Source organism: Lobosporangium transversale (genome assembly GCF_002105155.1).
Source record: "Lobosporangium transversale strain NRRL 3116 chromosome Unknown BCR41scaffold_39, whole genome shotgun sequence".
In the NCBI taxonomy this organism is placed as follows: domain Eukaryota; kingdom Fungi; phylum Mortierellomycota; class Mortierellomycetes; order Mortierellales; family Mortierellaceae; genus Lobosporangium; species Lobosporangium transversale.
In genome coordinates, this window is record NW_019029017.1 from 142113 (window position 1) to 168959 (window position 26847).

The 26847-nt window shown below is 42.3% G+C and overlaps 9 protein-coding genes across 9 annotated transcripts; 4 read left to right on the top strand and 5 right to left on the bottom strand.

The window, feature by feature from the left end:
* Positions 1 to 1401: 1401 nt before the first annotated feature.
* BCR41DRAFT_359734 (GPI biosynthesis protein family Pig-F-domain-containing protein) lies at positions 1402 to 2842 on the top strand. Its single transcript, XM_022025246.1, has 3 exons — positions 1402 to 2051; positions 2205 to 2321; positions 2419 to 2842. The coding sequence occupies exons 1-3, from the start codon at positions 1570 to 1572 to the stop codon at positions 2699 to 2701; spliced, it is 882 nt and encodes a 293-aa protein (XP_021878214.1). The 5' UTR covers positions 1402 to 1569; the 3' UTR covers positions 2702 to 2842.
* Positions 2843 to 5007: 2165 nt separating this feature from the next.
* On the top strand, positions 5008 to 7425 carry BCR41DRAFT_148865 (acyl-CoA dehydrogenase/oxidase C-terminal). The gene is made up of 2 exons (XM_022019587.1): positions 5008 to 5325; positions 5508 to 7425. The coding sequence occupies exons 1-2, from the start codon at positions 5140 to 5142 to the stop codon at positions 7356 to 7358; spliced, it is 2037 nt and encodes a 678-aa protein (XP_021878215.1). The 5' UTR covers positions 5008 to 5139; the 3' UTR covers positions 7359 to 7425.
* A 47-nt stretch (positions 7426 to 7472) lies between these two features.
* On the bottom strand, positions 7473 to 8435 carry BCR41DRAFT_388716 (hypothetical protein). Its single transcript, XM_022028033.1, has 3 exons — positions 8215 to 8435; positions 8020 to 8076; positions 7473 to 7933 (listed from the first exon to the last, which is right to left on the bottom strand). The coding sequence occupies exons 1-3, from the start codon at positions 8263 to 8265 to the stop codon at positions 7562 to 7564; spliced, it is 480 nt and encodes a 159-aa protein (XP_021878216.1). The 5' UTR covers positions 8266 to 8435; the 3' UTR covers positions 7473 to 7561.
* A 64-nt stretch (positions 8436 to 8499) lies between these two features.
* Positions 8500 to 9564, bottom strand: BCR41DRAFT_359737 (putative enhancer of rudimentary). The gene is made up of 5 exons (XM_022025247.1): positions 9488 to 9564; positions 9231 to 9318; positions 9053 to 9084; positions 8871 to 8959; positions 8500 to 8769 (listed from the first exon to the last, which is right to left on the bottom strand). Exons 1-5 carry the CDS (start codon positions 9488 to 9490, stop codon positions 8679 to 8681), a joined length of 303 nt encoding a protein of 100 aa, XP_021878217.1. The 5' UTR covers positions 9491 to 9564; the 3' UTR covers positions 8500 to 8678.
* A 74-nt stretch (positions 9565 to 9638) lies between these two features.
* BCR41DRAFT_359739 (hypothetical protein) lies at positions 9639 to 10594 on the top strand. Its single transcript, XM_022025248.1, has 2 exons — positions 9639 to 10042; positions 10153 to 10594. Exons 1-2 carry the CDS (start codon positions 9668 to 9670, stop codon positions 10309 to 10311), a joined length of 534 nt encoding a protein of 177 aa, XP_021878218.1. The 5' UTR covers positions 9639 to 9667; the 3' UTR covers positions 10312 to 10594.
* A 761-nt stretch (positions 10595 to 11355) lies between these two features.
* On the top strand, positions 11356 to 14810 carry BCR41DRAFT_399433 (Metalloenzyme, LuxS/M16 peptidase-like protein; the record flags this gene model as incomplete). Its single annotated transcript, XM_022029062.1, has 5 exons — positions 11356 to 11574; positions 11761 to 12244; positions 12330 to 12784; positions 12859 to 13167; positions 13263 to 14810. The coding sequence occupies 5 exons, from the start codon at positions 11356 to 11358 to the stop codon at positions 14808 to 14810; spliced, it is 3015 nt and encodes a 1004-aa protein (XP_021878219.1).
* A 135-nt stretch (positions 14811 to 14945) lies between these two features.
* Positions 14946 to 19725, bottom strand: BCR41DRAFT_399434 (ABC transporter type 1, transmembrane domain-containing protein; the record flags this gene model as incomplete). Its single annotated transcript, XM_022029063.1, has 5 exons — positions 14946 to 16740; positions 16841 to 18259; positions 18358 to 18422; positions 18520 to 19623; positions 19711 to 19725. The coding sequence occupies 5 exons, from the start codon at positions 19723 to 19725 to the stop codon at positions 14946 to 14948; spliced, it is 4398 nt and encodes a 1465-aa protein (XP_021878220.1).
* Positions 19726 to 21236: 1511 nt separating this feature from the next.
* On the bottom strand, positions 21237 to 24245 carry BCR41DRAFT_388721 (hypothetical protein). The gene is made up of 4 exons (XM_022028034.1): positions 24060 to 24245; positions 23291 to 23577; positions 21783 to 23204; positions 21237 to 21703 (listed from the first exon to the last, which is right to left on the bottom strand). Exons 1-4 carry the CDS (start codon positions 24154 to 24156, stop codon positions 21278 to 21280), a joined length of 2232 nt encoding a protein of 743 aa, XP_021878221.1. The 5' UTR covers positions 24157 to 24245; the 3' UTR covers positions 21237 to 21277.
* A 404-nt stretch (positions 24246 to 24649) lies between these two features.
* Positions 24650 to 26087, bottom strand: BCR41DRAFT_359755 (hypothetical protein). The gene has a single exon (XM_022025249.1). It carries the CDS (start codon positions 25714 to 25716, stop codon positions 24691 to 24693), a length of 1026 nt encoding a protein of 341 aa, XP_021878222.1. The 5' UTR covers positions 25717 to 26087; the 3' UTR covers positions 24650 to 24690.
* Between the last annotated feature and the right edge of the window lie 760 nt (positions 26088 to 26847).

The following is a 26847-nucleotide window of genomic DNA, read 5'->3' on the forward strand; positions in this document are numbered from 1 at the left end:
GCCCGGATAGGCCGGGGGTGGGGGGATTGGGTGACCAGATTGACTACATGTATATGCACATGCGTATTGTAGATTGAGCGACTGCTAGACACCGGTTGACTGAATGATTATGTGAACTCAAAGTTATCTTTGAACACAATTAAAATAAGACCATGCTCGTTGAAAGAACTAATTTCCTTTGCGCGTTTGCGCAGAAATCTGTTGCAGCTTAATCGAGATTTGGCTCAGTTGACATTGTTACCCAATCTGTGGGATGACCAGCTACTCCGCTGGTGTAAAATAAGAAAATAAGCCGTCTTCATTTAGATCGGATTTGTAGGCCCACGCTCTTACGATCCAATCGTTGATTTTCTGTGTCTATTTTTTTTTGTTTGGACTGAACTTTATCTTTGTTTGCATATCTCGAAAATATTTGGCGGTTCATGCACGAGAACGGGGCAAAAATTTATTTTGTGCAAATCTCTGTTTGTTTCCTTTTTCATTGCAGCACGAACATGCATCAGGTCATTGAGCAAACAGTTGTAGCGTCTCTTTGCTTTTCATAAATGTAGAAGCACAAGGTATCTCTCTATGCTCGTACATTTTGCATCGCAGCGTTTCTAGTCAATTCGAATCAAACGGAACCAAGGCACAGGAACCTCCAGAAGACATTAATTCTCGCCTTCACCATGGCTACAACAAATCCCTAGGAAAGACACTCAAATGCGTCGGTATATATTTATCTCGCTTCTGTTGTAGTTTCGTATATCATGTTGTAATCCGTGTTTCATATACTTTGTCAATTACCCATTCCACACACACCAAAAGATTGCCCTCTCTCCCGTTCTCGCTCTCCCATCCGTCCACAAGGCACGCTGAAACGAGATCACCCAACAAGGTACCGCCCAGCAAGAAGAGAGTGATTAAATAGCTTTCACTCCAAGTAATATACACAACCAACAATGCCGCTCCAATATCCCCCATTGATGCCGAAGCCTGAGAGCTAACGAATATCTCTAACACAAATGCGCTGAAGTTGTTGGAAAAAAAGAAAAAGAAAAAGGCTTTTTTCTTTCTTGACAAGGATTAATTACTTGCAAAATATACACACCGAGTCAAAACTCTCCATGCATTCACTAATGAAAAGTTTTTGACAAACAAGAAGATGAATAGTGGAGTAAGTGAGAATAAGATGTAGGTCTACATATCACACCCATGGGGTATTTATTGAAGTTTTTATCATATTCATCAGAGCTTATTAAAAGCATAACTACAAGTCTATGTACGAGTAACATAATAGAGCGTGTTAATCATAAATGTTTCCTAGGAGATGAATGTTCAGAAAAAGTATAAGACGTATATCCATTAATACGTTTGTCCATATGCACAAGAAAAGTGTTTTCTTTAATCTTTTATGCAACGGGTGTTCTGTAAAGGATGTAACAACTGTCCCCATCTCTGTGCGAAATTATAGTTTACTACGTATCGGCCTTGCATTGAATTTTCAACAAGGCAAGAGCCGTCGACTGTGGCTCGTTTTGAACTCAAACACACATTCTTTCTTGTGCAAGCCAACATTACGATTCCAACATGCAACGGACAACGCGTCAAGGCGCAGGAAAAGGCGGTGCCCCATCACGGCATGGATCATCAGAAACAGTACTCGCACCGCCTTCATTTCCATTGCTCAAGATGACACTTATTGCAATGGTCAATCTCGCAACAGCATATTCAACGTTGACGTGGATCCCTGCTAAACTGATCCAGACTAACATCAGCGAACACCAAACTTTTGCCAACAATGCCAATATTAGCAGCGACAGTAGTGTTAGCCAAACACTTCCCTCTCTGTCATGGACACTAATTGTGTTATTTGGTTTTCAAACGCTAGTGGGCCTCGCCCAGGCGTACCTCCATTCTAAAAATACTGCTGTGAATAAAAAGATTTCTGAAAGGAGTAGTCAGTTGTCGTCATCACCTTTTGCAATCCTTAGTGTCTCGATGACGATCGGTGCTGTTGGGGCCTCAGTTTGCCATTTGTTTGCGGTTCTCTTTGGAGCAGGAATTTTTCAGTACGATCTAATCTTTATTACAGTTATGAACGCAACGGCTATATCTCAGTGCGCTGATTGAAGGTGCCTTTCTGGCATTTTTTTTTTTTTTTTTATAATTATTTTTATTCTACATTTATTCTTTTATTGATGCTACACTGTTTATCATCATAGTCAATCAAAGGAGACAGGGCAATTGGCGCTCTATCTCTCATTGTTGACATTCTATCCAGCTTCATTTGTGCTTGGAACAGATTTCAAGAACTGGATTCGAATCTTTGTTCATAACAGGTACGCATTTTAACATGATTATAAGTAACTGCATAAGTTGAATTTTTTTTTTTTTTTTTTTTTTTTTCTCTAATACTCTTGCCATTTTTCTTCCTAGTCCACGGACATTCACTGAAGCTGCGCTCTATTGCCAGGGAATGATGGCTATTTTCGGGGCATGGCTTGGCTCAATTGTGATTCCTTTGGATTGGGATCGACCTTGGCAGGCATGGCCAGTCCCTTGCGTCTTGGGTGCATCGCTCTTCTACTGTATCGGTGTTGTTGTAGGATTGGTTGTGAGCATCGTCATGCATCAACGAGTTGCACGGAGCGAGTTTGGGGTTAATCTCGCCGAGCAGAAGGATAACATGAAGGAACACAAGAAGGTCAAGGGTGCATAACCTGCATGGGATCTGTGCACGGGCAGGACGTTGGTGGTCATGATTGGAAAAGCCGGCCATCGTGCTTACACGCGTGGGGAGAACTTTCATTGCTGTTGATTGTCTCGCTTTCTCCTTGAATGATTATCCTCCATGTACTCCTTTTTTTTTTTAAAAAAAAAAATAAAAAAAAAATAAAAAAAAAAAAATGGCAATCTAACAAAATGCACAGAGTGATGAATATGTTGTTTTGTGGCATTTAAGCTTTATCTGACTTGGTTTAATGAATCTGGAGCTTCAGTCTAAATTACCTTCGAATAATAAATGCATTTTATTTATTTCAACCTTATCTCTTTCTGGCGATACCTGAGAGAGCGTAGTTGAGTGTTCTATCCAGCTCTGACGATCCTTTCGAGATGGATTTGAATGGATCTGTGGGTCTAGCCCGTGTTCATTATGGCCTGGGGAGTCCAAGGAACAAATGGGTCTTTAACACTAGAGCTGCTCCCTTCTTCCACAATTATACATTGGGGATTGGGGACTTGATGCCTTTGTCAAATTCGTCCTCAGAATTGACCAAGTTGATTATCTGAAAATGTTTATGGTATTAGTGGGTGGAGACTGTGTAGATGAAAGTAAGGGGGATATTTCAAATTAGCGGATTTGTATCCTCACCATTGAATGCCATTGCTATTATCTTTATTTCGCGTATAATCAGCGTATTCTCAAAAATAATACAAAAAAAAAAAAAAAAAAAAAAAAAAAAAAGAACGCGTCAGCGATGGTTCACTGAAGGATCTACGAAGAAGCCTTATTCACATTGTCATAAAGGCCAGAGAAGGTCTCACTCCCACCAACATTTTCAGGGCAAAGGGATCTTGCATTGCAAATTAGCTATTTTATTTTTAATCTACATTATTTCTAGTCGGGCTTCAATGAAGGAAGGTGAAAAGGTGAAACACCTAGACAATTCTTTTTTTTTTATAAAAAGCACGGAAGCCAATGTTAAATATTGCCTTTGTGGCCAATATCATATGATCAATGAATATTTCGTATTCAGTTGGATAAATGACGGATAAATTTTCAATCCATATTTGCAAACTCGTTTGGAAACCTGATTCAGTTTGTAAATTGGTTTAAATCCATGTCATATTTATTTGGACTGCTTCCATGCAGAGAGAACCTTTTTTACACCCCTTGAGCCTCGGATGGCTATTTTGTGATTTGTGCGTTGAAATCATTTTCACGTGTGAAAGAGTGATCCGTGGAGAGAACTTTGTATGTACAACTTGGTCACACGTTTTTTTTTTTTTTTTTTTTTTTTTAGAGCTTTTTATGCTTCAAAGTGTCACTCCGTGGAAAAAAAAAAAAAAAAAAAAAAAAAAACGTGTTCAAGTTCAAAAAATCAATCTGTATTCTTTATTGATGTGTGTCTCTGTGTGCTTGTTTGCGAATGCCAAAAGTGAGAATGCCACGCACAGACATTACACAACAGAGTAACATTAGGAAGACAAATCCATCAGATCAGAGAGAGGAGTGTATGATCTATTTACTACACAAAGGAGACAATTCTCGTTCTGTAGGGAAGGAAAAAGAGATGGCTCCATTATTTTTATCTTGTCATGTTCACTTCAAGTGACTCTCTTGCGATGTAATATTCAAACTTTGTTCGATCCGTGGGCGTCTTTCTCCACTCGACTCTGTCTCTTTCTCTGCCGAGACTCATATGCAAATCATAACCTTGTTTTGAGCTATTAAGCTATTCAGATCTCTAAACTATACCAGTATATACATGTGGATGAGTGGAGGCCTTGCAGGCCCTGGTTTATTTGAGCATTCTCAGCTTCAACTACACATGTCTTGTATCGTTGCATTTATACAGATGGGACAGATCAGATCCAAAAAGTCTTACAACCTATAAAATAGACCCTCAATTTGATCCGATCTCTCTCTTTTCCTTCTTTTCTTTTCTTTTCCTATTCTCCAAATCCTCTTGACAACTTTTTTTTTTTTTTTTTTTCTCTCTCTCTCTCTCTCTCACTCTCTCCATCTCTCCATCTCCCCATCTCCATTCTACTTTCATTCGTCTCATTTCTCTTTCTCGCTTCCGTTCGTTTAGTATTTGTATTTCTTTTAAAAATCCTTTCTTAGTACTTCTATCAGAATTACAATAATTGCATATTTTCTTCATCATGTCCGAGTCTGCTGCTTCACAACGCCTGGCCTTTGTCCAGAACCACCTTCAGGTCTCTGCCTGCTCGAACAAGGAAGAGGAGCCAAGAAAGAAAAGGTAATTTGTCCTTTTTCTTTTCCCTTTTCCTTTCTCTTATTCTTGTGCTATATTTTTATTTCGCAAGCCATCAACAAGAATGTTTCATGGTGATCATACCCTGGGATGTAAAGGTTTGATCTGACTTTTTTTTTGTGGTATTTGTGATCCATGTAGCCCTGTCGAGTCCATGGCTGAGGAGAGAGCAAAGGCGACCTTCGATGTCAGGGAACTAACTTACTTCCTGGACGGTGGCGAAAAATTCACCAAGATCAGAGAAAAATTCATGATGGAGCTGGAGCGTGATCCTACCTTCCGCATGTACGACATGTACGACGTCACCAAAGATGAAATTCGTGTCCGCACCATGGAAAAGGTACAGAGTCGTTAGTCGTTTTATCTTTTGATTCGGGAACACAATGAATCATTACTGCATTCGTTATAAGCGTTGTAACAGTAGTGCACACAAACAACCTTTTTGGTGTCACATTCGGCATGATTGACCAAACAAAAAAAAAAAAAAAAAAAAAAAAAAAAAATTTATTTTTCACCAACTAGTTCCGCACTATCGTTCATTACGTCTCTGCAGAGCCCGTTCCTATTTTCACTATGCGTATGCAGACCATCTCTTTGATTGATCCCGGATTCTGGACCCGCTTCGGTGTCCATTATGGTCTCTTCTTCGGTGCCCTCCGCGGATCCGCCACCTCAGCTCAGTTCTCCCACTGGGTTTCCAAGGGTGCTCTCGCACTCAATGGCATGGTCGGATGCTTTGCCATGACTGAGCTGGGCCACGGATCTAATGTCGCTGGTCTTGAGACTACTGCCACTTTTGACGAGGCAGCCGATCAGTTCATCATTCATACTCCTACTATTACTGCCACCAAGTGGTGGATCGGAGGTGCTGCTCACACCGCTACCCACTGTGTTGTCTTCGCTCAGCTGATTGTTCGCGGCAAGCGCTATGGAACAAAGTCATTCGTTGTTCAACTCCGTGACACCCGTACCTACACTCTCATGCCCGGCATCAACATTGGAGATATCGGCAAGAAGATGGGCCGTGATGGCATTGACAATGGCTGGATCCAATTTACCAATGTCCGTATCCCTCGTACCAACATGCTTATGAAGCACACTAAGGTCTCGCGCGCTGGAGAAGTCAAGGAGCCACCCATGGCCCAGTTGACGTATGGCGCCTTGATTCAAGGCCGTGTTGCCATGGTCGTCGATTCTGGCAACATTGCCAAGAAGGCTGTCACCATTGCTGGACGCTACGCTGCAGTCCGTCGCCAGTTCCAGTCCAACCCTCATGACGTCCAAGAAACTAAGCTCATCGACTATGCCATCCACCAGTACCGCCTTATGCCTATCTTGGCTATGGCCTATGCCTTCCATTTCACTGGTGTTGAGACACAGAAGTTGTACGATACTCTCATGGATAAGCTCGAGTCCACGCAACCCGATGATGCCGGTCTTCAAGAGACTCTTGAGACCCTCAAGGAGACACACGCTACCTCGGCTGGTCTCAAGGCTTTCTGCACCTGGTCTACTTTGAATGCTATTGAGGCCTGTCGCCAGACCCTTGGTGGTCACGGTTACTCTGCCTACACTGGCCTTGCCACTACTTACAACGATTTTGCTGTTCACTGTACCTGGGAGGGTGATAACACCATCTTGACCCTTCAATCCGGACGTTACCTCGTTAACTGTTATCGCGAGGCTCTTGCGGGCAAAACCCAACCCGAGGGAGTTGACTATCTCAATCATCTCGACACTCTTCTGACTCAGGGCTGTGCTGTTAAGACTAACGAGGAGATTTTGAATTTCGACATCATCCAGCAGGCATGGGGAGTTGTTACTGCTAACGTTGTCAAGAAGGCCGGCGACGACTTTGCTGACTGCCTCAAGCAGGGTATGAGCCCCGAGGCTGCTTATGAAGAATGCTCACAGGCTCGTTTGGCTGCTGCCAAGATCCACTCTTTTGGATATGTTTTCCGTCGTTTTGCCCAGGCTGTTAAGGGCGCTCCTGAGAGTTTCCGCCCTATCCTCACTAAGGTCTGCTTGTTGTACGGTCTGTACTCAATTGAGCAGAATGCTGGATTCTTCTTGCAGTACCGTTATTTCACTCCTTCTCAGATGGACTATGTCCGTGCCCAGGTCAACGTTCTGTGCCGTGATGTCCGTCAGGAGTACATTCCCTTGATTGACGCCTTTAACTACTCTGATTACATGATCAACTCGCCCTTGGGTGTCTACGATGGTAACGTCTACGAAAAGTACTTTGACCAGGTTAAGAGACAGAATCCTGTCGGCCAGCCTCACCCATACCTCCCCTTGATCCAGTCTCTCCTTCGTCGTGATATTGAGGATGACGAACCTCTGGAGGACGATGAGGAGGATGACGAGTAAGCGAAAGGCCTCGGTTGAATATGAATCATAAAAAAAAAAAGAAAAGCACCCATAGAGTTGTAGCTAGAGTGCATAGCTTTTTCGTCTTCCAACTGTCATTAGAGCAGTGGAGTTGTAATATAATATAGACATTTTATTTCAAAAAGTATGGCAATAATTGGTTGTCTGTAATCCATGGCATTGGAAGAAAAAAAAAGTGCTGTTCATGGCTGAGGGTCTTGACTGTCCTTTTCTGCTTTAGTTTCCTCTGTTGTAGCTGTAGACTCGTCATCTTCCATAGCCTTTCCTGGTGTTGGTGTAGATTCATCTTCCGCAGCCTTTTCTGGTTCAGCGACCTTATTCTCATCTGCTTTCTTGCTGGTCATAGCCTCGATGAGACGTTTGATGAGCTCTTCATTGTTGAGCTTAAGGCCGTCAGTCTCTACGGTTTGTCTGAGGGCGTCTTTGACATTATTCTGATTAAAAAGGGTATTGTCCTTAATATGGCCAGCCTTCTTTGAGCCTGAGAAACCATACTTGACCGCAAAGAGGGCAAATACGGCAGCAAGAAATGCAACAAGTCCAGGAATAACATACTTGTAAAATAAGTGAAAAGCGATAAGTTCTCTTTATCTATTCTGGTTCGAACTTGATTCTAAAAGATATATATATATATATATACCTTCTTTGCCTGCGCTCTAGCAAGGCGGTAGTTCTCAATGCGTCTCATTTTCTCAGCCTTAGCATATCGAAGTTTAAAAAAAAGTTTTGATACTGTCAGCCAACACATGATACCCGCACCCTATACTTCCTTAGTATTCTGTTTCATATAGCAATCATGACCAAGACAGTCAGGTTTATACAGTATTCACAATACCTTATTCTCCTTTGGCGCCTTTGAAGCGCTTGAACGAACTGAACGAGCCATGGTTTATTTCTTATTGTCTTTTTTCTCCTTGAGTGTGAGTTTTCCACTGTCGTTAAGTGCTCTGTAGCGTAACGTGTCCTTTTTCTTTTGTCGAATAATTGTAACTATGTCTACTTTTTGTTGATTACGAGCGTTAGAATACGATCAAGATAGCAGTAATAAAAAAAAAAAAAAAAAAGAAAGAAAAGAAAGGGATGATAAGAAGTGGAGAAGGGAGTGAGAAAAAAATAAATTGTCTTAATTTTATTTGTAATATTTCAAACCACACGACAGTCGTGCCGATCTGTCATTGGCATTCTTCACTTTCTGAAGAGCAAAGATGCTCAAACTGACACTATGTACTCCTGCTGTCTTTTCGATTACATTCGGGCTCCACATTGCTGTCTTTGGGAATTATCCCTCTCCCTAGCCCTTTAACTCGCTCTAGACTGTGCCCGTGCTATGACTTGTTTCTGGATCCAGGATTTGTCATGAGGAATATAGGTCGCTGTCCTTGGATCAAATCTATCTTGAAAGGAGTAATTTATTAGAAAGGATGTTGACATGACATGCCAGTTATACAGTCAAGAGATATAGCAACCGGGCTTTCAAGCTATTAAACATACACCAATGCTGCACAGTCTGGTAGGTTATAGACCATCTCTAGGACCTCATTGACATCAAACTCAATTCTTTCTCGATGTGGGAACTTATTCTGAAGCGAGGCACGTTATCGGGTTAATATTATCGATCTTACAGAAAGCACTGTCAGAATTTTCCCATTATGCTTTCGTTCTTGCTTGGTTACCTTTAGGTATTCCTCATACATCGAAATCACCTCTATTGCAGAAGGATAAAAAAAAGGTTAAAAAGTCCATTCTGCACACTTTCTCATTTTCTTGAGACTTGAAAAAAAAAAAAAAAATCGGTATGAATATTTTTTTTTTTTTTTTTTTTTTTTTTCCACGTTGATATCGACATATTACCATCCATGGCCTTTGCAACAGAAGGACACTCGATGTATGTTTTGCTTGAGGCTGCAGATGTTTTCTGGACAAGAAGAATGGTATGACTCTATGACGGAAGGGAAATTGGTTTCGCCATTGCATCAAGAGTCAGTCCAAATTGATGTATTGTTGATAGTAAATGATTTCTTTTCATTCATCGGCTTGTGGGCCAAGCTCCTCTCTCTCCTTTTCTCTCTTCCGCTTTCACTCTTTATTCTAATTTTCTGTTTCTGTACCATCGTGTGTGCTGTTTTTATTGCTGTAGAATGTAGTTTAATAAATGGGTCAACGAAATGGATGGACCTTGAACATTTGGAAGAGACTGCTTTCTGAGTTTGTTTACTTGCTTTCATAAAAAAAAAAAAACTCATTCTTTGTTACTTCAACCTCATTACCATTTTTATTGAATATTTATCATGCCTGCAGAGTCAAAACGAAAGTTTCAGACAGGACAACCGGTGTCAACGAGAAGAAGGGCAAAGAAGGCAAGACATGCGGCTGCTCAAATCCAGAACAATATCGCTACACCCTCTAAAAAGGATCAGCGGATATTTGCCAAATCTTTGAAGCAAACAAAGTTGTATCAGAGTGATGACGAAGAAGAGGAAAATGATAATAATGACAAAGGACATCAGATATCTGGATCTGAAAGCGTAGGTAATGATGACATGGAAGAAGAAGAAGAAGAGGAGGAGGAGAAAGAGGAAGAGCTGGTTGGCAAGGGTAAGAAGGGATATAGGGAAAAGATCAAGAAACCCAGTGGAAAGAAAGGGAAAGTCTTTGCAGATACAGTAAGTTCTTTATGTTAAGTGCTTTGGTAGATTGGCAGTGATGCTTCTTTTCTTCTTATTTTTTTATTTTCTTAATCTGATTTCGTTTTTGTTGTTTATGACATGGATAGATTACGATGCTAAGTATTATTGATCAAGTAGTAGGAAAAGAGGAAGAGCGTGCTCAGATTAAGATCGAGAACATGGCAAGTATAAAAGCATATCTTTCAAGGAAAAATAATGATAATAATCGGAATGTGAGATATACCACATGTAGTGTCGTTTCATAGTTCGGGTACTGACTACGACAATGTGCAATATCTCATTCTTAATAATAACAACAGGGTAAAATCAAGTCCAAACTAGATAAGAAGGAGCAGAGGCATGTTGAGAAGGAGAGGGCTAAGAAGGCATTGATTGAAAAGAAGATCAAGGAGATCAAGCGGAAAAAGGCAGAGAAGCGCAAGGATAAGCAAAAGGCTGTGGAAATGGAGACCAAGACCGATTCAAGTATAAATGAAAACAGGAGATCAGTTAGCTTTCAACTTTAGATATTTTGCTTTACAATTATACACAAATCATTTTTTTTTTTTTTTTTTTTTTTTTTTTTTCCCGCGCCAGCGCTTGGGGATGACAGGACTGTCTTGTTGAGCATGAATACGGACCACTGTGTAGACGAAATCCGTGTGATATGTGTGACATGATGATGAGGGTGCACACGTATAGACTAAATGGATCAGCTGGTTGTCCAATAAAAAGTCTTGAATGAAGTGGAAGAAGCACTTTTTTTTTCTTTGCTTCGTTTTCCTTAAAGTCATTCACTATTTCTTCTTCCCGTTTCATTTGCGTTACTCGCTTGCTATCGCTGCTTGTATTGCTTACTGTGCTGTTCATGCTTCCGCTGTCCTCGACCTGTAGAGCAGCCTACCACCGGATCTTCCTTGTATCTTCGTGCTCATCTTCATCCTCGTCAGCATCGTATTCCCTTATCTCAAGGGTCTTTTCTTATCGCACCTCACAATCGACTGACCCTAGTCGCTTCTTTTCTACTCAATCAAGCTTCAGGTGAGCTGACGCAGCACCAGAATAGCACAATTTAGCCATTTTCTGCCACTTTTTTTTGACTTGGAAATTGATGCACACATGTTTCCAGTTGAATGCTCCAGTCCTGTTATTGAAATGGTGTTTTGTTTTTGCTCATTTTCATGCTCAATACTCATTCTCATGCTCTTTGTGTCTATGTCTGTCTGTTTAGATCTGCATCACCCTTTCAAACCTTCGATACAAAACGTCATTTCACCGTTAGTGCCACACGTTGCTTTTCCATCTCTCTCATGGCTGCTACTTCTAATGTTCTTCCAGAAGGATATGTCCTTCATGAAAAGGGAACCCATGCTATTTTCACAAAGCCTATTGAGCAGTCACTCAATGATGATCGTCATTATCGACTGATCCGTCTCAAGAACGACCTGGAGGTACTACTCATTCAGGATCCTAATGTTGACAAATCTGCGGCTGCGCTAGATGTTCATGTTGGCCATTTGAGTGATCCCGTAAGTCGTGCGTAACATACTCAGCTATATTTTATAGCATGTTGCAGTAATAATAATAATAATAATAATAATAATAATACGAGAAGACAGTGAAAAGGCATGCATCGTCGTACAAAACCAAATATTATTTACATTCCCGTCCTAATTCGCAATCACTTGTTTTTGCAAAATATCTCTTTACATTAGAAAAACTTGCAGGGACTGGCACATTTCCTGGAGCACTTGCTATTCATGGGCACTGCCAAATATCCTCGTGAGAACGAGTACAGTGAATTTTTAGCCCATCACTCGGGTAGCTCCAACGCGTTCACAGGACTTGATAACACTAATTATTATTTTGAAGTTGGACATGCTCACTTGGAAGGTGCTCTAGATCGATTTGCACAGTTTTTCATTTCACCCGCATTTAGCGAGAACTGTAAGGATCGTGAGCTTAGAGCAGTGGATTCAGAGCATAAGAAGAATTTGCAGAGCGATAGCTGGCGACTCTTTCAACTCGAAAAAAATTTATCAAGTCCGAATCACCCCTACAGTCAGTTTGGAACAGGAAATCTGGAAACCCTACAGGATGCGCCGGGACGGGAAGGGATCAATGTCAGAGATGAGCTCATTAAATTCCATTCAAAGTATTATTCTGCCAACATCATGAAATTGGTCATTCTTGGTCGAGGTAAAGAGATGAAACATTCAAGTTAATGAGACTGATTATTTACTTTTTTAAAAAATACTTACGCCAAGTCTCTTTTATATTGCAGAGCCACTGGATCAGCTTTCAGACTGGGCGATCGAAAAGTTTTCGGATATTAAGAATCTGAATATCAACCCGCCTGCCAATTCTAATCCTCCATGGACTGCCAAAGAGCTTTTGAAGACTAGCTATGTCAAGCCTGTTAAAGATTTTCGTACACTGGAAATTAAGTTCCCATTCCCAGATCAGTATCCCCAATATAGAATTCATCCAGCGCGTTATATCACCCACACTATCGGTCATGAGGGCAGTGGATCAATTCTCTCTTTGCTAAAGAAAAAAGGCTGGGCTAATAACTTGTCTGCGGGTACATCGCATGGTGGAATTGGCTTTGAATTTTTCAAGATTTCAGTCGACTTGACCAAAGAGGGTCTGGATCATTATGAAGATGTAACCGTGGTCGTCTTCCAATATATTGACATGCTTCGCCGTGAGGGCATTAGACCTTATATTTGGGATGAGGTAAGACAGACTTTCTGGCCCGATTGAATCTGTAGACTAATTGTGAGCTAAACATGACCTTGTAATTATCCTAGATCGCTTCATTGGCTGCAACTTCCTTCAGGTTCAAAGAGAAAAGCCCGGCTGCCGGATACTCATCTCGTTTGGCGGGCATTATGCAACGTGGTTATGCTCCCGAATGGGTCCTGTCTGGTTCCTACTTGATCCGTGGCTCAGATCCTAAGGCAATTATGGATTGCATTGATGCCCTTAAGATCGATTCATGGAAAAGCCATCTTGTCACACAGGATGTATCCGTCGTTCCCGGTGGAGTATTTGATCAAGTTGAGAAATGGTATGGCACTGAGTATCATGTTGAAGACGTATCTCCTGCTCTGTTAGAGGTAAGTAGTTGTCATTACACTTGATAGAAGATATCGAACGTCTAATGGCTAAGGGACTGAATGATTAATATTTATAATATGGACATTGCCGATAGAAATTGCAAAATTTAGAACCAAATTCAGATCTTCATCTCCCCATGCCTAATGACTTTATTCCTGAGAACTTTGAAACCAACAAAATTCCTACCACAACACCTCTTACCACGCCAGTCTTGTTGAAGCATACTCCATTGACTCGCATCTGGCACAAGAAAGACGATGTCTTTTGGGTACCAAAGGTCAACATGTACTTCCAGCTAAAGTCACCACTGTCGTATTCATCGCCCAGCAATAATGTTAAAACGCATCTATATGTTTACCTACTCAAGGATGCGCTGAACGAATATGCTTATGACGCAGATCTGGCAGGCCTTGCCTATTCCCTCGACACGACTATAGAGGGCATGATCTTGAGTGTGGAGGGCTACAATGATAAAGCCCATGTGTTATTACAGAAGGTGGTTGAAAAAATGAAGAACCTTGAGGTTGATCCTGAGCGGTTTCGATTGATGCAAGATCAAATGGATAGGATGTATAAAAATTTCAGGCTGGAGGCACCCCACCAACACGCTATGTACTACATGTCTTATCTGACACAGGAGAAGCTCTGGACTCATGATGAAAAACTCGCAGAGTTGAAGGAGCTGACTCCAGCAGACATTCAGGCTTTTTATCCAGCGTTACTGAGCCGTCTGCATATCGAAGGTCTTATCCACGGAAACATGGGCGCAGCAGAGGCACTTAAGGCTGGGTCGATTATTGAGAATTGTCTAGCACCAAAAACTTTGGTACCATCCGAATTGTTGTCCCAGAGGTCTCATATCCTGCCTGATAAGTGTAAAGCAGTTTACCAGCGTGATGTGCCTGATCCCTTTAACGTCAACTCGGGCGTCGAATATTACTTGCAAATCGAAGATGCTACGAGCAAGGAGAGTCGTGCGCGTATTCAGATCATGGCACAAATCATCAATGAGCCCTGCTTTAACCAACTCAGGACCAAAGAGCAACTCGGATACTTGGTTTTTAGTGGGGTCCGCAAACAATCAGGCGTAACAGGCCTGCGTTTCATTTTGCAGTCGGAGCGGGATCCAGTACACCTGGAGAGCAGAATCGAACACTTTTTGGAGTCAAGGATGAAAACATATTTGGAAGAGATGTCTCACGAGGAGTACGATAAGCAGGTCAATTCGCTGATCCAAAAGAAACTTGAAAAGGACAAGAATCTGCGACAGGAAACATATAGGTACTGGGGCCAAATTGTGTCGGGTTACTATGACTTTGATGAGATACAGGATGAAGTGGAGGAAATGCGCAGGACCACTCTGGAGACGATGAGGGAGTTTTTCAGAGAGTCAATACTGCCATCTGCACGTAATGCCAAGAAGCTCTCAGTTCATTTGCGGTCTCAGAAAGTGCCTCCTGTAGTTTCGAAGAAGGATATCAACGATCATGGTGGCGAGGTTGCCAATTCAGAGTCTGAAGAACCCGCGAAGCTGAGAGAAGGCACCTTGATTATTGATGATGTGGTGGGCTTCAAGGCTGCACTTGAGCTAAGCAGAGCGCCTTATCCAGTTGTAGATTTACTGCGATATTCTAAACTCTAGAGAATTTTTATTAGACACTCATCAATAAATCCATCCACATTTAACATTAATATGTAATTTTTCTATTGCTTCATGCTATGCAAACTAAACTATTACTTTATTACAGTGCCATATAGCTGGTATTTATCGATTGTTTCACAAAATCTCGCCAGCCTGTTCGGCGAGCCTGTAGAATAATGATTCTTTCTTCTTCAAAAGCGCACTGGGGGCGTCATATTCTTGTACGCGACCTTTCTCGAGGACCAAAATTTTGTCTGAATCCATGACAGTCTTGATTCTATGAGCAATAGTCAGGATTGTCCGATCCTTAAATTCCTGTCGAATAGTTCTCTGGATTAACTCGTCCGTTTCCACATCTACAGCGGCCGTGGCCTCATCCAAGATCAAGATTTTTGTCTTGCGCAACAATGCACGCGCCAGGCAGATCAAGGATCGCTGACCTACTGAAAAGTTTTCTCCGTTTTGAGTGACCTCATAGGAGAGCCCACCAGGCATGGATGAAACATAGTCCTTGAGGTGAGCACGCTCAAGGGCTTCCCATAGCTCCGCGTCCGAGGCCTCTTGGAAAGGATCCAAGTTCTCCCGAATGGTTCCCACAAAAAGTGTAGGGTCTTGAGGGATAATTGCCAAGTGCCGACGAAGATATTCTAATCCTACTGTGGATATGTCAACACCATCAATCCAAATCGCTCCACCATCCTCTTCAACTTCAACTTTCTCTAGCTCAATATTGGCCTTGGTCATGTCGGACAGACTAGGGTCTGTGTCCATATCCGTTCCGTTATGACTTGCCTTGGCCCAATGGCTATTAGCAGCTTCAACAATACGGAACAATGCCAAGGTTAAGGAGGACTTTCCTGCACCTGTGCGGCCGACAATTCCAACCTTCTCGCCAGGCTGGACCTCAAAGGATACGTTACGCAGGACCAGATCCATGCCCTGGCGATATCGAGTAGAGTAGTTCTTAAATTCGACATGACCATGTGTGGGCCAGGATTTCTCGAGCTGGACATCTGTATAGTTGGGCGCCTCTTGATTCTTTTTACAGTACTCGTCGATTCTCTCGACTGCGACCATCTCGAATTGAACTTCACACATGCATCTGACCATCCAGCAGATATCCATTGTGACGTTGAGTGCGTACGCGAGCGACATTCCGACCATGCTCGGGTTTAAAGTTTCGCGACCAAAGACCGCAAACATAGAGGCAGCTAGTACGATAATTGAACCTAGGCCTTCAAGACGGACGTTGAGCCATCTGTTGCCGACAGACCAAACAAATCGAGCGTTGGCAGCTTGGTCGGAACGAGAGGCATTTTGTTCAATGAATCGTTCATTGCACTGTAGCGCACGAATGGTCGACACGCCAGACAGAGTCTCTGCAAAATGTTGATACATAGGCGATTTGGTAACGGATTCGATTCTGCGGAAGTTCCTTGATGAAGCAATGTAGTATCGTTGCAGGAATATAAAGATCACAATGATTGGAGGGATGATTACCAGGAAAATTGGTGTGGTCACTGCAATAACGATGATGCTACCCACTGTTGAGACGAAGCAAAAGAACGTATCGTGAAAGGCCCATGGGATCTGTTCGTCAATGCTGAAGCAATCAGACGAAAATCGGTTTATGATACGGCCTACAGGCGTAGTATCGAAGAAGGACATGGGCAAGCGGAGGACATTGGTCAAAAGCCTGTTGTGAAGGCGCTCGCCAGCGCGAATACCGGCCGTGACCATAGTCGTGTAGGAGGTCCAAACAATGAGGAGCATGAACGTGACCACCAGAATTGCATAGATACCCATGTAATAGCCAATAGAGTGGGTTTGGTTGTCCCTGACCCAATACTGAAGCCAGGTATTCGTTCCAATTTGACAAGCTTGAATAATGATGAACAGGAAGAGGATTTGGCATACATAAAAGTAGGATCTAGATAATTCAATAACATTCATTAGACCTTTTTTTTTTTTTTTTTTTTTTTTTTTTTTTAGAAAAGGAATAAAAAAAAAAAAAATAGTAATTCACTTACGCGGCCTTGGCATAGGTCCAAAACACGTGCCATTGGATACTTCCAACCTTCATCCTCTCTTCTTCGACAAGGGCTGCATTATCATCCAGCTTCTCATCCTTGGTCTCTGGGCTCATCTTATGATGATTAGTTGCATTTGAGGCACCTATATCCGGCTCTTGGACTGTTTCTACTTCACTCAAATCATCCTTTGCATCTTTGCCAGACTCTTTTATAGAAAATTCCTGGATCAATTGGAAAAATGCTTTGGCTGAATCCATCAATTCCTGGTACTTTCCAATCTCTGATATTTGACCATCCTTCATCACCACAATCTGGTCCATTTCGCTAAGGTGATGGATACCATGTGTGATAAGCAGACGAGTTTTGTCTTTAAGCAAGCCATTGGGTCCGATCAAGTTCCTCCATAGGTGATGATCCACGTGTGCATCCACAGCACTTAGGGGATCATCCAAAAGATAGATATCTGCGTCCTGGTAGGCCGCTCGCGCTAAGGATACTCTTTGTTTTTGTCCTCCTGACAAATTGATACCGCGCTCTCCAATTTCTGTTTGATCACCTGCAGGAAGCATCTCAATATCTGGAGTTAACCCTGCAGCATAGATGACCCTATCATACTTCTCCTGGTCAAATTCAGATCCAAACAAAATATTGTCTCTCAGAGTTGCGTTGATGATCCAAGCTTGTTGAGGTACGTAAGCAAGCTGGCCATAGATCTTGACGGTCCCTTGGCGTTTGTACATGTTTCCAATAATGGCATCGATTAATGAGGATTTGCCTTGAGCGACTCTTCCGACAATAGCAGCCAAGTGGCCTTTCTGAACTGCCAGATTAATATGCTTAAGGGTGGCCTCATAACTAGGTTCCGCAGATTCTTCAAATGTAGGTTTAGGTAAGCCAGCCTTTTTGGCTTCTGCGATAGCCTGCTTTCTATTCCTAGCTCCCTTCTTCTGCCTTATCTTTATTTGCTTCTCAGTTTCGACCGCAGGCCCCTCTCTAACCCAAGCAAAGGTGCCATTCTTGATTTCGATAGCTGGTTGCGACGGATCAGCAGTACTATTGGCTTCGAGTCGCTCAGTCTGATCATTAGGAAGCTCTTCCTCCAGTAAATATGTTTGAATACGGCGGGTAGCGACTATCAAGCTGATGGTTTCACTCGTAACATGAGAAAGCATTCCGATAGGTCGGTTAAGAAATCCAAAAAGGGTAATGGAAACAAAGACGTTTTGCGAGTTGATCACGCCAGGGGTGCCTCCAGGCCCGCCCACAGTAGCATAGATACTGAAAGAGACCAGAGCCATTAGAAGCGTAAGTGAGCTGAACGTAATGGTCATGAATGAGAATGTAACCCCCATCTTACGCAGGATACCAAGCTCGCGGTTGCGGTAGTGCGAGACCTTGGATAAGAAGGAGGATTCCCTGAATGAATTATTAAAAAAAAAAAAAAAAAAAAAAAAAGTGAATATTTTAAGAAAGGAAAAAAGAACACTAAGTAATATCCTATTTTTTTTTCTTACCAGCCGTAGAGCTTAACGATTTTGATACTAGACATCAATTCACTGGTAAGACGAATACGATTATCCTGTGGTAACCAATACCAGAAACTGTAAAGTTAAACACATTGAAATGGATTTTCACAATGAAACGTCTTTTCACAAGTAAAAAAAAAGACTACTTACCATGGCTTCTAATTTCTGGTCCTTGGCAACAGAGAAAAAATTGGCGATCCAGCCTTGTAATGGTGCAACAGCAATAATCGTTGCTAAGCTCCCAAGCGCAGCCCAGCCGAGTTGTCGATAGAGTAACCAAAGAGCAATGCAGATCTCCAGGGGAATAGAAAACCACATGGGTAGGAGTGGTAATGCATCTGACCATCTCTCTGCGTCAACAGACATGTGGTTATTAATCTCTCCTGGCGTCTGCGATTGTTTGGCTGCAGGTGATAGCTTCAATGCTTTACGATAAACCATTGAGACCAGAGCCGTACGTGTCTCAATGCCCATATTCATGACCAATTGGGTGAATTGTCCCTCCAATATGGCGCTAAGAATGGTTGAAAAGAACATTCCAAATGCTAGAATTACTCCCAGAGAAGCTGATTTGGGGGTTTCGGTTGAGTAAGATTCAATGAAGCGCAAGAGCTGATCCATGAGTTCAGGAGCAATAAACCTTAATCCGGCAGATAGGATGATGTAGATGATAACAGGGATCCATTGAACGCCAAAGGCTTTCACGACTAAGAACAATAGCCAAGGCTCCTTGCCCTTTGCTCTTTTGCTGGCAACATGCTCTTCCCATTGTTGACTCAAGCGTTTGTATGAGAACTCGGTCCTGATCTGTTGAGGCATCATTCCTTGAATATCCCCTTTTTGCAATGGCCGTTTGTATCCCAAGGTGATGAGGCCCTGGAGATAGTGGAACCAAAAGCGGGAGAAGATGCTGGCCTTTTCATAAGGGCTCTTATCACTCTGTTTCTGCACTTTGGTTGAACCTCGTGGCCAAGACATGACAAAAAGGCCGAAGAGGATAAATCCAAAGTAGGTATAGTAGAGAGCGTTAGTGGTAGAAGTGCCTGTAGCGGTGCCAGATGTGAAGCCTTCTTCCTGCTCTTTAGACTGTTGTTCTTCAAAGGATCGTGAACCATAAAAGGTTGTTGGAAGAGCACTCAGGGTACGAGTGGTGATGGCGCCTGCAACAGTCGAGATAACATAGTAGCAGAAGATGAGAGTGGAAGTACGGATCTCGTACTTGTGTTCTTGAATATTTAATATTGTGGCGAAAATCTATCACATTCAAGGTTAGTGTAACTTTCTAATTTGTGTTTTCCAAAAACACCATGAACTCAAAAACTGCGGAAAAGATAAGCATACCCAGGCAACTCCCATGGACGCACTCGAAAGAACGGTTGCAGGAGAATGATCAGTTTTCTTTCCAAGCAACCCTGCCCGGATGAATAACAACAGGGCCGTCGTCAGCATCAATGTTTGCGCAGGCCAGAAAATTAAGTTTGTACGGCCCAATCCATGTGGCTTTCCTTTAAAGTAGAGATAAATTATCCTGAATAGAGAGGCAAAGATAACTAGACAGGCAGGTAATGTTGAAAGGATGGTGTCTTCGAAGCAGAGTGTTAGATCCACTCGATATCTACTTGTAGGACCCTGGTGAAGGAAGGTCACGAAATATAAAAAATAAAAGGTAATTAGAAGAGATATTGATTTTGAGACATAAAGGAGGAAATTACATGACGATGTTGGACATTTGCACATACCCATCCTTCTAAATTGTTGCAATAACTTGTACTCATAGAGTCAAGTTAAAAATAACAATATAAGAAAGAAGCTGTTTATAAAATAATAAAAATAAAAAATATGCCTATCGTTAAAGACGAATGACGAATGGAACTAACTTTGAAAAAGGAAATGAGTGGAATTTATAAATGTGTAGAAGGAAGAAAGGATGACGAGAAATCGAGGGACGATGCTACTACAAGACTTTACGACTTCAGATCATAATTATTAGGTTATTGGGGGATGAGAAACATGATAGTGCAAGAAATTTGGGCGAAATGATCTCTGATACTCTTTCTTTTATAGATTTAAAAGAATATAAAAAATGTGATAATTGTTTTTCCTAATTCCTTCCTATTACCCCCCTTTTTCTTTTCTTTTTTTTCGACTAGGGCTGTGGGTGATTGAGGGCGTTATTCCTCTACTGAACCCTGGATTGTTTATTTTTTATTTTTTGAAAAAGCGTCAATGGGTTTGAGGATAAGAGTGGGCATGGGAAATAAATATGATATATAATAATATATTTATACAAACATGTATTTGTATATTTGTATAAATGTATCTCTTGAGCGTGTAACTGTGGACCCACTTGCTGAGTTTATTTTCTTGTTTTAATGCCAAAAATGGTATTTTTTTTTATGCTTCTAAGCGTCCATACTAGATTATGATCATGATCATCAACCACAAGTCAAGCCATGGAGGCGACTGTGAGTACAGCCTTATCTTGTTTAGTCTTGCCTTGATGTCTCTGCAATAGCGATACTATCATTCAGTGAGATGGTGAAAATAAATATATATGTCAATTGACTCTTTAATGCCAGATGAACTCTGATCTAGGTTTGTGACACAAACGAATGCGATCGTGACTATCTTTGGTCACCTTCATTTGATCATGGCTGGTGATCGCATCCATTTGAAGACACTATCATTTGGATTTGACGTTCATCGATATCGCTGCATCCTTTATATAGTCCGTCCCATTAAAAAACGAGACATTCCATCTATTGTAAAAAGAAGAAATGTATTAGAACACAGAAATAAATAAATAAATAAATTAACCAAGAAAAAAAAGTACTATCAGGCCAATACTTACAATTTTTTTAAGACGAAGGCCTTTCTGGACCTAGTCATGTTTGTAGTAGATTGTGTCCTACTGTTGTTGCCGGCTTGTCTCTCCCCCTCCTCCTGGACCCAGCAAAGGTCCTTTCGGTGGTCTTGATCCCTCTACTCCTCCTCCTCCTTCATCTGAAAATTTCCTTTTTGTGGATCTGCTACTACCACCACCACTGCCACCACTACCTCCACCGCCGCCACTACCGCTAGAAGCTTGGCCTTGAGTTCCTCCATCCGGCGGCATATATTTTGCAGGTCGTTTTTGCTCTCTTATCTGCAACTCACAGACCCTTGCGATGTTCTCAGCACCAACAGCATCTCGATCAAAGTATGCTTTACAATTTCGACAGTACTTGGATCGAAAAGGAACATTCTCCAATATACTGTCACAGTGAGGCCGTGGACACTTGGCAGATGTGTAGTATTCATGACAACCTACAATGGGGTAGTCTAGAGATTTTGCCTGTTCGAGCCAGATTTAATACTCGTTAAAAAAAAGAGTCAAAAATTAAATGTCATTGATCAAAGGATTTTTTTTTTACCTTTTCAACAAGCTTCTTCATCAATATCCCATGCTTCGATACTTGCCCTCGGTTTGTCTTGAATGATCCTAGTCCAATACAGATCACCGCATTCGTATTGGCATCTCTTCTTCTTCCATTGCTTCCGCCCGCAAGCTTCAGAATTGCCTTGATCACATAATCAACCCATCCGTTCTGTGCTTTTCTATTATCCCAGCTATTCCGAACAAACCACCCGTCATTATAGAAATCGACAAGTGCCCTATATATAGTCTCCCTATTGTCGTCACTGGTCCCAGATCCACTGCTACTACTGGCCTCAACTCCACTGCTACTACCGGTCCCTGCTCTACAGCTACTACTGGCCCCAACCCCACTACCAGAGAAACTACCTCCAGTACTTGATGGAGCTTGATTTAGCGGCAAGCTCATATAAGCGAAATACTGTGTTAAAGTAGGCCTTGAGAATGACGGAATATTGCTTTCAATCTCTGTAATTCCTCTTCTAAGCTTTCGCCTCTCTAGCTCGCCCTGAAACTTCTTGGATGGTTTGTAAAGGTACGCTCTAGAAATCCGGAGGATCTCACGTTCGTTAGGTTTCCTTGGATCCAACTTTGCAATTGTCATCGAGTACCTCTCGCCTGGATCGATCCCAATGATAATGGTACTTTCGGGGGGAGGGCATGCTGCCTGGGTGTCATATTTAACTTCTACATTCTCGAGGAGACGGGATCTCTGCTTCCAGTTGATCTCACGCCGGGGACTGGGACTCACCGGGGACAGTGGATTTGTGCTCGATGTACCTTCTTCAGCTGCTTCTTCTCCCTCGTCGCCATCTAAGAATGGTTCATCAGCTTCCAGCAAGTCAATATCGCTGATACCCAGCAAGATATCGTCATCTTCATTTCCGTCGTCGTCTCCATCATCACCACCATCACCTGCACCATGGCCTGAAGACGAGGATCCCTGCTGAGCACTTGAAGAAGCCTGGACTGCTTGAGATCTTTGAGTATCCGAAGGTTGGGCAGCTTGCGAACCTCTACCTCTTTTTTGCTTCGATGTGTCATAGGCAAGAAGTGTTAGGGTAAGGCCGTTTGTAAAGAACGATGTCCGTAGTTTCCTTCTAGGACCATCATCAGATTGCAGTCCAACGTCCTTGTATCCTTTCAAGGAAAACAGTTCCTGCAACAATATCCCCTTGTGGTTAAGGATCTTGTCCTCCGCAGCCCCCTTGGTACTCATGTTTAGTTCCAACAATTGGACTATTTCCTCTCGAACTGTTGGGTTAGACCATAATATATCCAGGAGACAGGCTTCCGTTAGGCAAAGAGACCGAGGCGAGAAAGCAGACGTAGGGAAATCCAGATATTTTTTGGCAGTTGCATTTTGCTCAAAAAAGAATTGGATGGAACTTCTTCCATCGCCTGGAATATCTATGTCAAACTAGACATTATATTGAAGAAATGATTAGGAACATTTCTATAAACATATTATAAGATAACCTCAAAATATTATAATATTATATTTACCTGCGCATTCCGATAGTGAGACCTTAGCGCTGCTTGAACAGGGACCATGACCATCCGAGACGACCTGCTGATCACCAAATCGGGATAGATCTGGTTTAAAGGACCAAGCCCTGTCTTTGCATAGAAGTTTTCGTATGCTTTGAGCTGGGACGGCTTGGCTACGTTCCCTTCGCCTTTTTTCTTCACTTCCCTGCTATACCTAGATAATGGACTCATCACTCCGTGATACAACAACGCAGCAAGGCCGTAAATAAAGTCCCTGCTATCAAGAACTTCATCTAGGAGTTGTGGTGTTGTAAATAGTAGGTGTATCTTTGCTTAAGGGGCAAAAAGATAGACACAAAATCAGGAAAGGACAGTACAAAGAGTGTCAACAAGAATAACAAGAGAAAATAAAGACAAACAACCTTGACGACAAACAGCGCCATAGGATGTCGAAAGAGAAAGATGGGAGCTTTATAGGTTAGCTCACAAACTGAGTTCCTGGACGGCAAATGCTTGTTGTGAAAAGGGGAAAAGATAATAGCAAGAACAAGACGTATGGGGAAAACTAAAGACTTTATTGAGGAAGAAGTTCTTTGGCTTTTATAACTTAGCCTACAGGCCTGACTGTGGTGCTTTCTAGGTGAGGTGGACTCACCGATAGCTTAAGGCTTTGCACAAAGGTTCTTTTAACTGTGGATCGACAGAATGTCCCGATTAGTAGATACAAAGTAAAAATAAAATAGTTATAATTAATTTATATAACTATTAATGACCAGCCACAACAGTGGGAGATCAGCTGGATTGGATGGCCCAGTGGTAAGCAGGTTATCGATCCACAAGGCGCAGGCCCAGAAAGCTTGAATCCGTGCCTCGTTCAACATTTTAATAAACGATTGAATGAGCCCTTGAATTGTTGCAGCAAGTTGCTCGGGATTGAGATTGGGATCGGAAGTAGAGTCCAGCTTGGCAACTACACATGTCTTTAACGTGCCCAGAGTTAATGCAACAGTGGGGTGGGCCCTCTTCAACCGTCGGTCCTCGGCAGTAGCCTCCTTCACTTTCCTGGTCTTATCAGTCTTTCTGATATACTTGGCCTTCCCTTTGTTCTTCTTTTTTTTCTTCTTTTCCTCCTTAACCTCCTCTTCTTTGTCATCCTCTTTTTTTTCCTTTTCCTTTTTTTGGGGGACTTTCTTTGACGGCTGGAGCTGACGGGACGGTCGTGTTGTTTGCAGTTGGTCAGGTCATATTTCTTAGGGGAAAGTTCCTTTTTCTGGGTAGGGAAAAAAGGCCGATAGCGATTCGGCTTTGCGCGTTTAGGGATATAGAATCTAATTAGGAACAACAATGTCAAGGGTTAGATGACTTTTTTTTTTTTTTTTTTGTATATGCTTTGGAAAATGTTCGTTTGAAGGAGCTTACCTGGGTTGAGGTTGATTATTTTTATTCTGGTACCTAGCAGATATCGCAGTCCTCATTCTATCATGGTAATGAAGGAATCTTTCAGCGGTTGGTTGCTGTGAAGCCTGGGTTTGGATCCTACCAAAGAAAACATTAATTGAATGGTCAAACTGGCCTTCTGCAGGAGTTCGACGGCTACGGGCATGGACCTCACGAACATATGATACCGTCAACTTTTCGGCATCAGTGTCAGTGAGCGCAGAGATAATCTCAGCATTTGTAGCAAGACCAAAGGTTGGGATATTTGGGGTGTAATCGTTATCGGATATAATGCCATAGACCAGGAGTTGACTGTCCCTTGAAAACCCAAGGGCTTGCAGGACCTCTTGTTTCTCATAGAGTGCAAACATGTGATGGCGACGAGGGATTGGACGAAGAACTCTTTTTATAGAAGGATAGATGAGAAGGTCAGAGTCCCCAGACACAGCGATACTGGTTGGTGTACATTTGGCGGCAATACACACATCAGCCTCATTTCTACAATGGCAAATCACATAGTTATTGTATCGACCGAATGGCGCCGCGAGCTCCCTCTTCTCGTTATGACTGAATGTGAAGAGCTGTCGAAGATTCTTTTTAATGGCAATCATATGGCTTCGAGATTCCCATTTGCCTTCATTGGACTTGGTTTCCATGTTGGCTATGAGCGTATCGAGTTTTGCATCCGCTGCTGTACGCTTAGCATCTCGGTCCCTATAGGCGCGCGTTTTTTCTTCGCAGCGAGGCCCATCAATGTGTATCGTCACTGTGGCAAGAGGACCAAAGATCTTTCGAATGATACTAGCCATAGCATGGCCGCAGGCAGTGAAAGAACTCTGCCGGCTGAATCTCCTTAGGATGATATTATGTATATCGCTGTGGAAAGTGCCAAGCAGATCCAGCTCAAAAGATGAATGGGGTTCAGCAGCAAGCTCATGTACATCAATCTCCTTTGGTGGCAGGCCTCTCCTTGAAAGGTATGAATAGAGTCCTTTAATACCCATCTAGAGAAAGTATAGTGTAAAACAGTGCAAGCAATGTTGGTTTAAGCGGCTAAAGATTGAAGCTGAAGTTGTTAGAGTAGAGATAGTTTACCTTTAAGAAAGCAAAAAGTTATGATCTGTGAGGGGATGAGGGTGTAAGAGTACGGGTGAGAGCGCGAAAGCAATGTCGTTGTAAAATGAGAGAGAGAGAGGGAAAAGAGAGGAGGCAGGACGTATTTATAGGTGTATGAAAGAGAACGAAACAAAAGGCTGATGAATTTGGAACAACTCGAAACAATAAGATTCTCAGCGACAAGTTTTAACTTTTTGGATTTCGAGTATTGTTTACAGTCTTCTCCAATCATCTACATTTACCAAATCAAGCCTTCGCCATGACAATCAACAAGAAATAAAAAAAACAGACTTCCTTACGTCCCCCCTCGGTATGTGTATCTGTCTGAACACGTCCTAACTGACATCCTCTCGACAATCCTTCCAAGGCTGCAGTGTTTGAATGTGTACAGGGAACAAAAGAGGTCTAGATACAGGCTCTCTTTGTGACATTGAAGGAGATCGCATGTTTCATGGCTATCAAGACAAGGTACCCCTACAGGCACAAGACAAAGGTATAACTCGGTTCAAACTCAAAGGAACGATTTTACCAATGGCCTTGTTCTGAATCCACTTGCCTATGACACAGTCCAGACGAAGAGACAGCAGCAGTCTGACGTAGATGAAGAAGATCTCAGCCAGGAATTGAAACTTTCTCAAGGATTCCTTAACACGGCGTGTTTTAAAGGCAGCCGGTGAAGACCTGACAGATGAAGACTACGCAAACATAAACTGGAAGAGGAGCCCCAAACTTCTTGAAAACGTTGGACTCATATTCCATGAGCTAGGGCGATGCTCATCTGCAAATACCACAACTACCGTCTAATGCGATCCTGGTATTGTAATGCCCTTACGTTTTCTTCGCTAGACCGTCACAACCCTGACCTGCGTCAAACGGTGAAGGTGAGAAGTAGGCTCGTCAACAGCCTGTGTGTCTTATATGCGTTGCACCAATGCTCACTGATAGGTTGGGAGGAAAGACACCAAGCCGGCAACAACAATAGGATATGATCAGTTGCATATTTCACAGTACACGTGTTA

Bases quoted from the DNA above. Each gene is read 5' to 3' on its own strand.
- BCR41DRAFT_359734 (XM_022025246.1), top strand. From the start codon at position 1,570: ATGCAACGGACAACGCGTCAAGGCGCAGGAAAAGGCGGTGCCCCATCA. The intron at 2,052-2,204 runs GTACGATCTAAT...TTATCATCATAG, and splicing joins TTTGGAGCAGGAATTTTTCA to TCAATCAAAGGAGACAGGGC. The intron at 2,322-2,418 runs GTACGCATTTTA...TTTTCTTCCTAG, and splicing joins CGAATCTTTGTTCATAACAG to TCCACGGACATTCACTGAAG.
- BCR41DRAFT_148865 (XM_022019587.1), top strand. From the start codon at position 5,140: ATGGCTGAGGAGAGAGCAAAGGCGACCTTCGATGTCAGGGAACTAACT. The intron at 5,326-5,507 runs GTACAGAGTCGT...TTCACCAACTAG, and splicing joins GTGTCCGCACCATGGAAAAG to TTCCGCACTATCGTTCATTA.
- BCR41DRAFT_388716 (XM_022028033.1), bottom strand. From the start codon at position 8,265: ATGGCTCGTTCAGTTCGTTCAAGCGCTTCAAAGGCGCCAAAGGAGAAT. The intron at 8,077-8,214 runs GTATTGTGAATA...CGATATGCTAAG, and splicing joins AGGCGCCAAAGGAGAATAAG to GCTGAGAAAATGAGACGCAT. The intron at 7,934-8,019 runs GTATATATATAT...TTATTTTACAAG, and splicing joins CTAGAGCGCAGGCAAAGAAG to TATGTTATTCCTGGACTTGT.
- BCR41DRAFT_359737 (XM_022025247.1), bottom strand. The intron at 8,960-9,052 runs GTAACCAAGCAA...GCCTCGCTTCAG, and splicing joins TGTATGAGGAATACCTAAAG to AATAAGTTCCCACATCGAGA. The intron at 8,770-8,870 runs GTATGTTTAATA...CTTTCAAGATAG, and splicing joins CCAGACTGTGCAGCATTGGT to ATTTGATCCAAGGACAGCGA.
- BCR41DRAFT_359739 (XM_022025248.1), top strand. From the start codon at position 9,668: ATGCCTGCAGAGTCAAAACGAAAGTTTCAGACAGGACAACCGGTGTCA. The intron at 10,043-10,152 runs GTAAGTTCTTTA...TGACATGGATAG, and splicing joins GGAAAGTCTTTGCAGATACA to ATTACGATGCTAAGTATTAT.
- BCR41DRAFT_388721 (XM_022028034.1), bottom strand. From the start codon at position 24,156: ATGTTGAACGAGGCACGGATTCAAGCTTTCTGGGCCTGCGCCTTGTGG. The intron at 23,578-24,059 runs TGTTGTGGCTGG...TTACAACACCAC, and splicing joins CAATCCAGCTGATCTCCCAC to AACTCCTAGATGAAGTTCTT. The intron at 21,704-21,782 runs GTAAAAAAAAAA...TGGCTCGAACAG, and splicing joins TGAAGAAGCTTGTTGAAAAG to GCAAAATCTCTAGACTACCC.
- BCR41DRAFT_359755 (XM_022025249.1), bottom strand. From the start codon at position 25,716: ATGGGTATTAAAGGACTCTATTCATACCTTTCAAGGAGAGGCCTGCCA.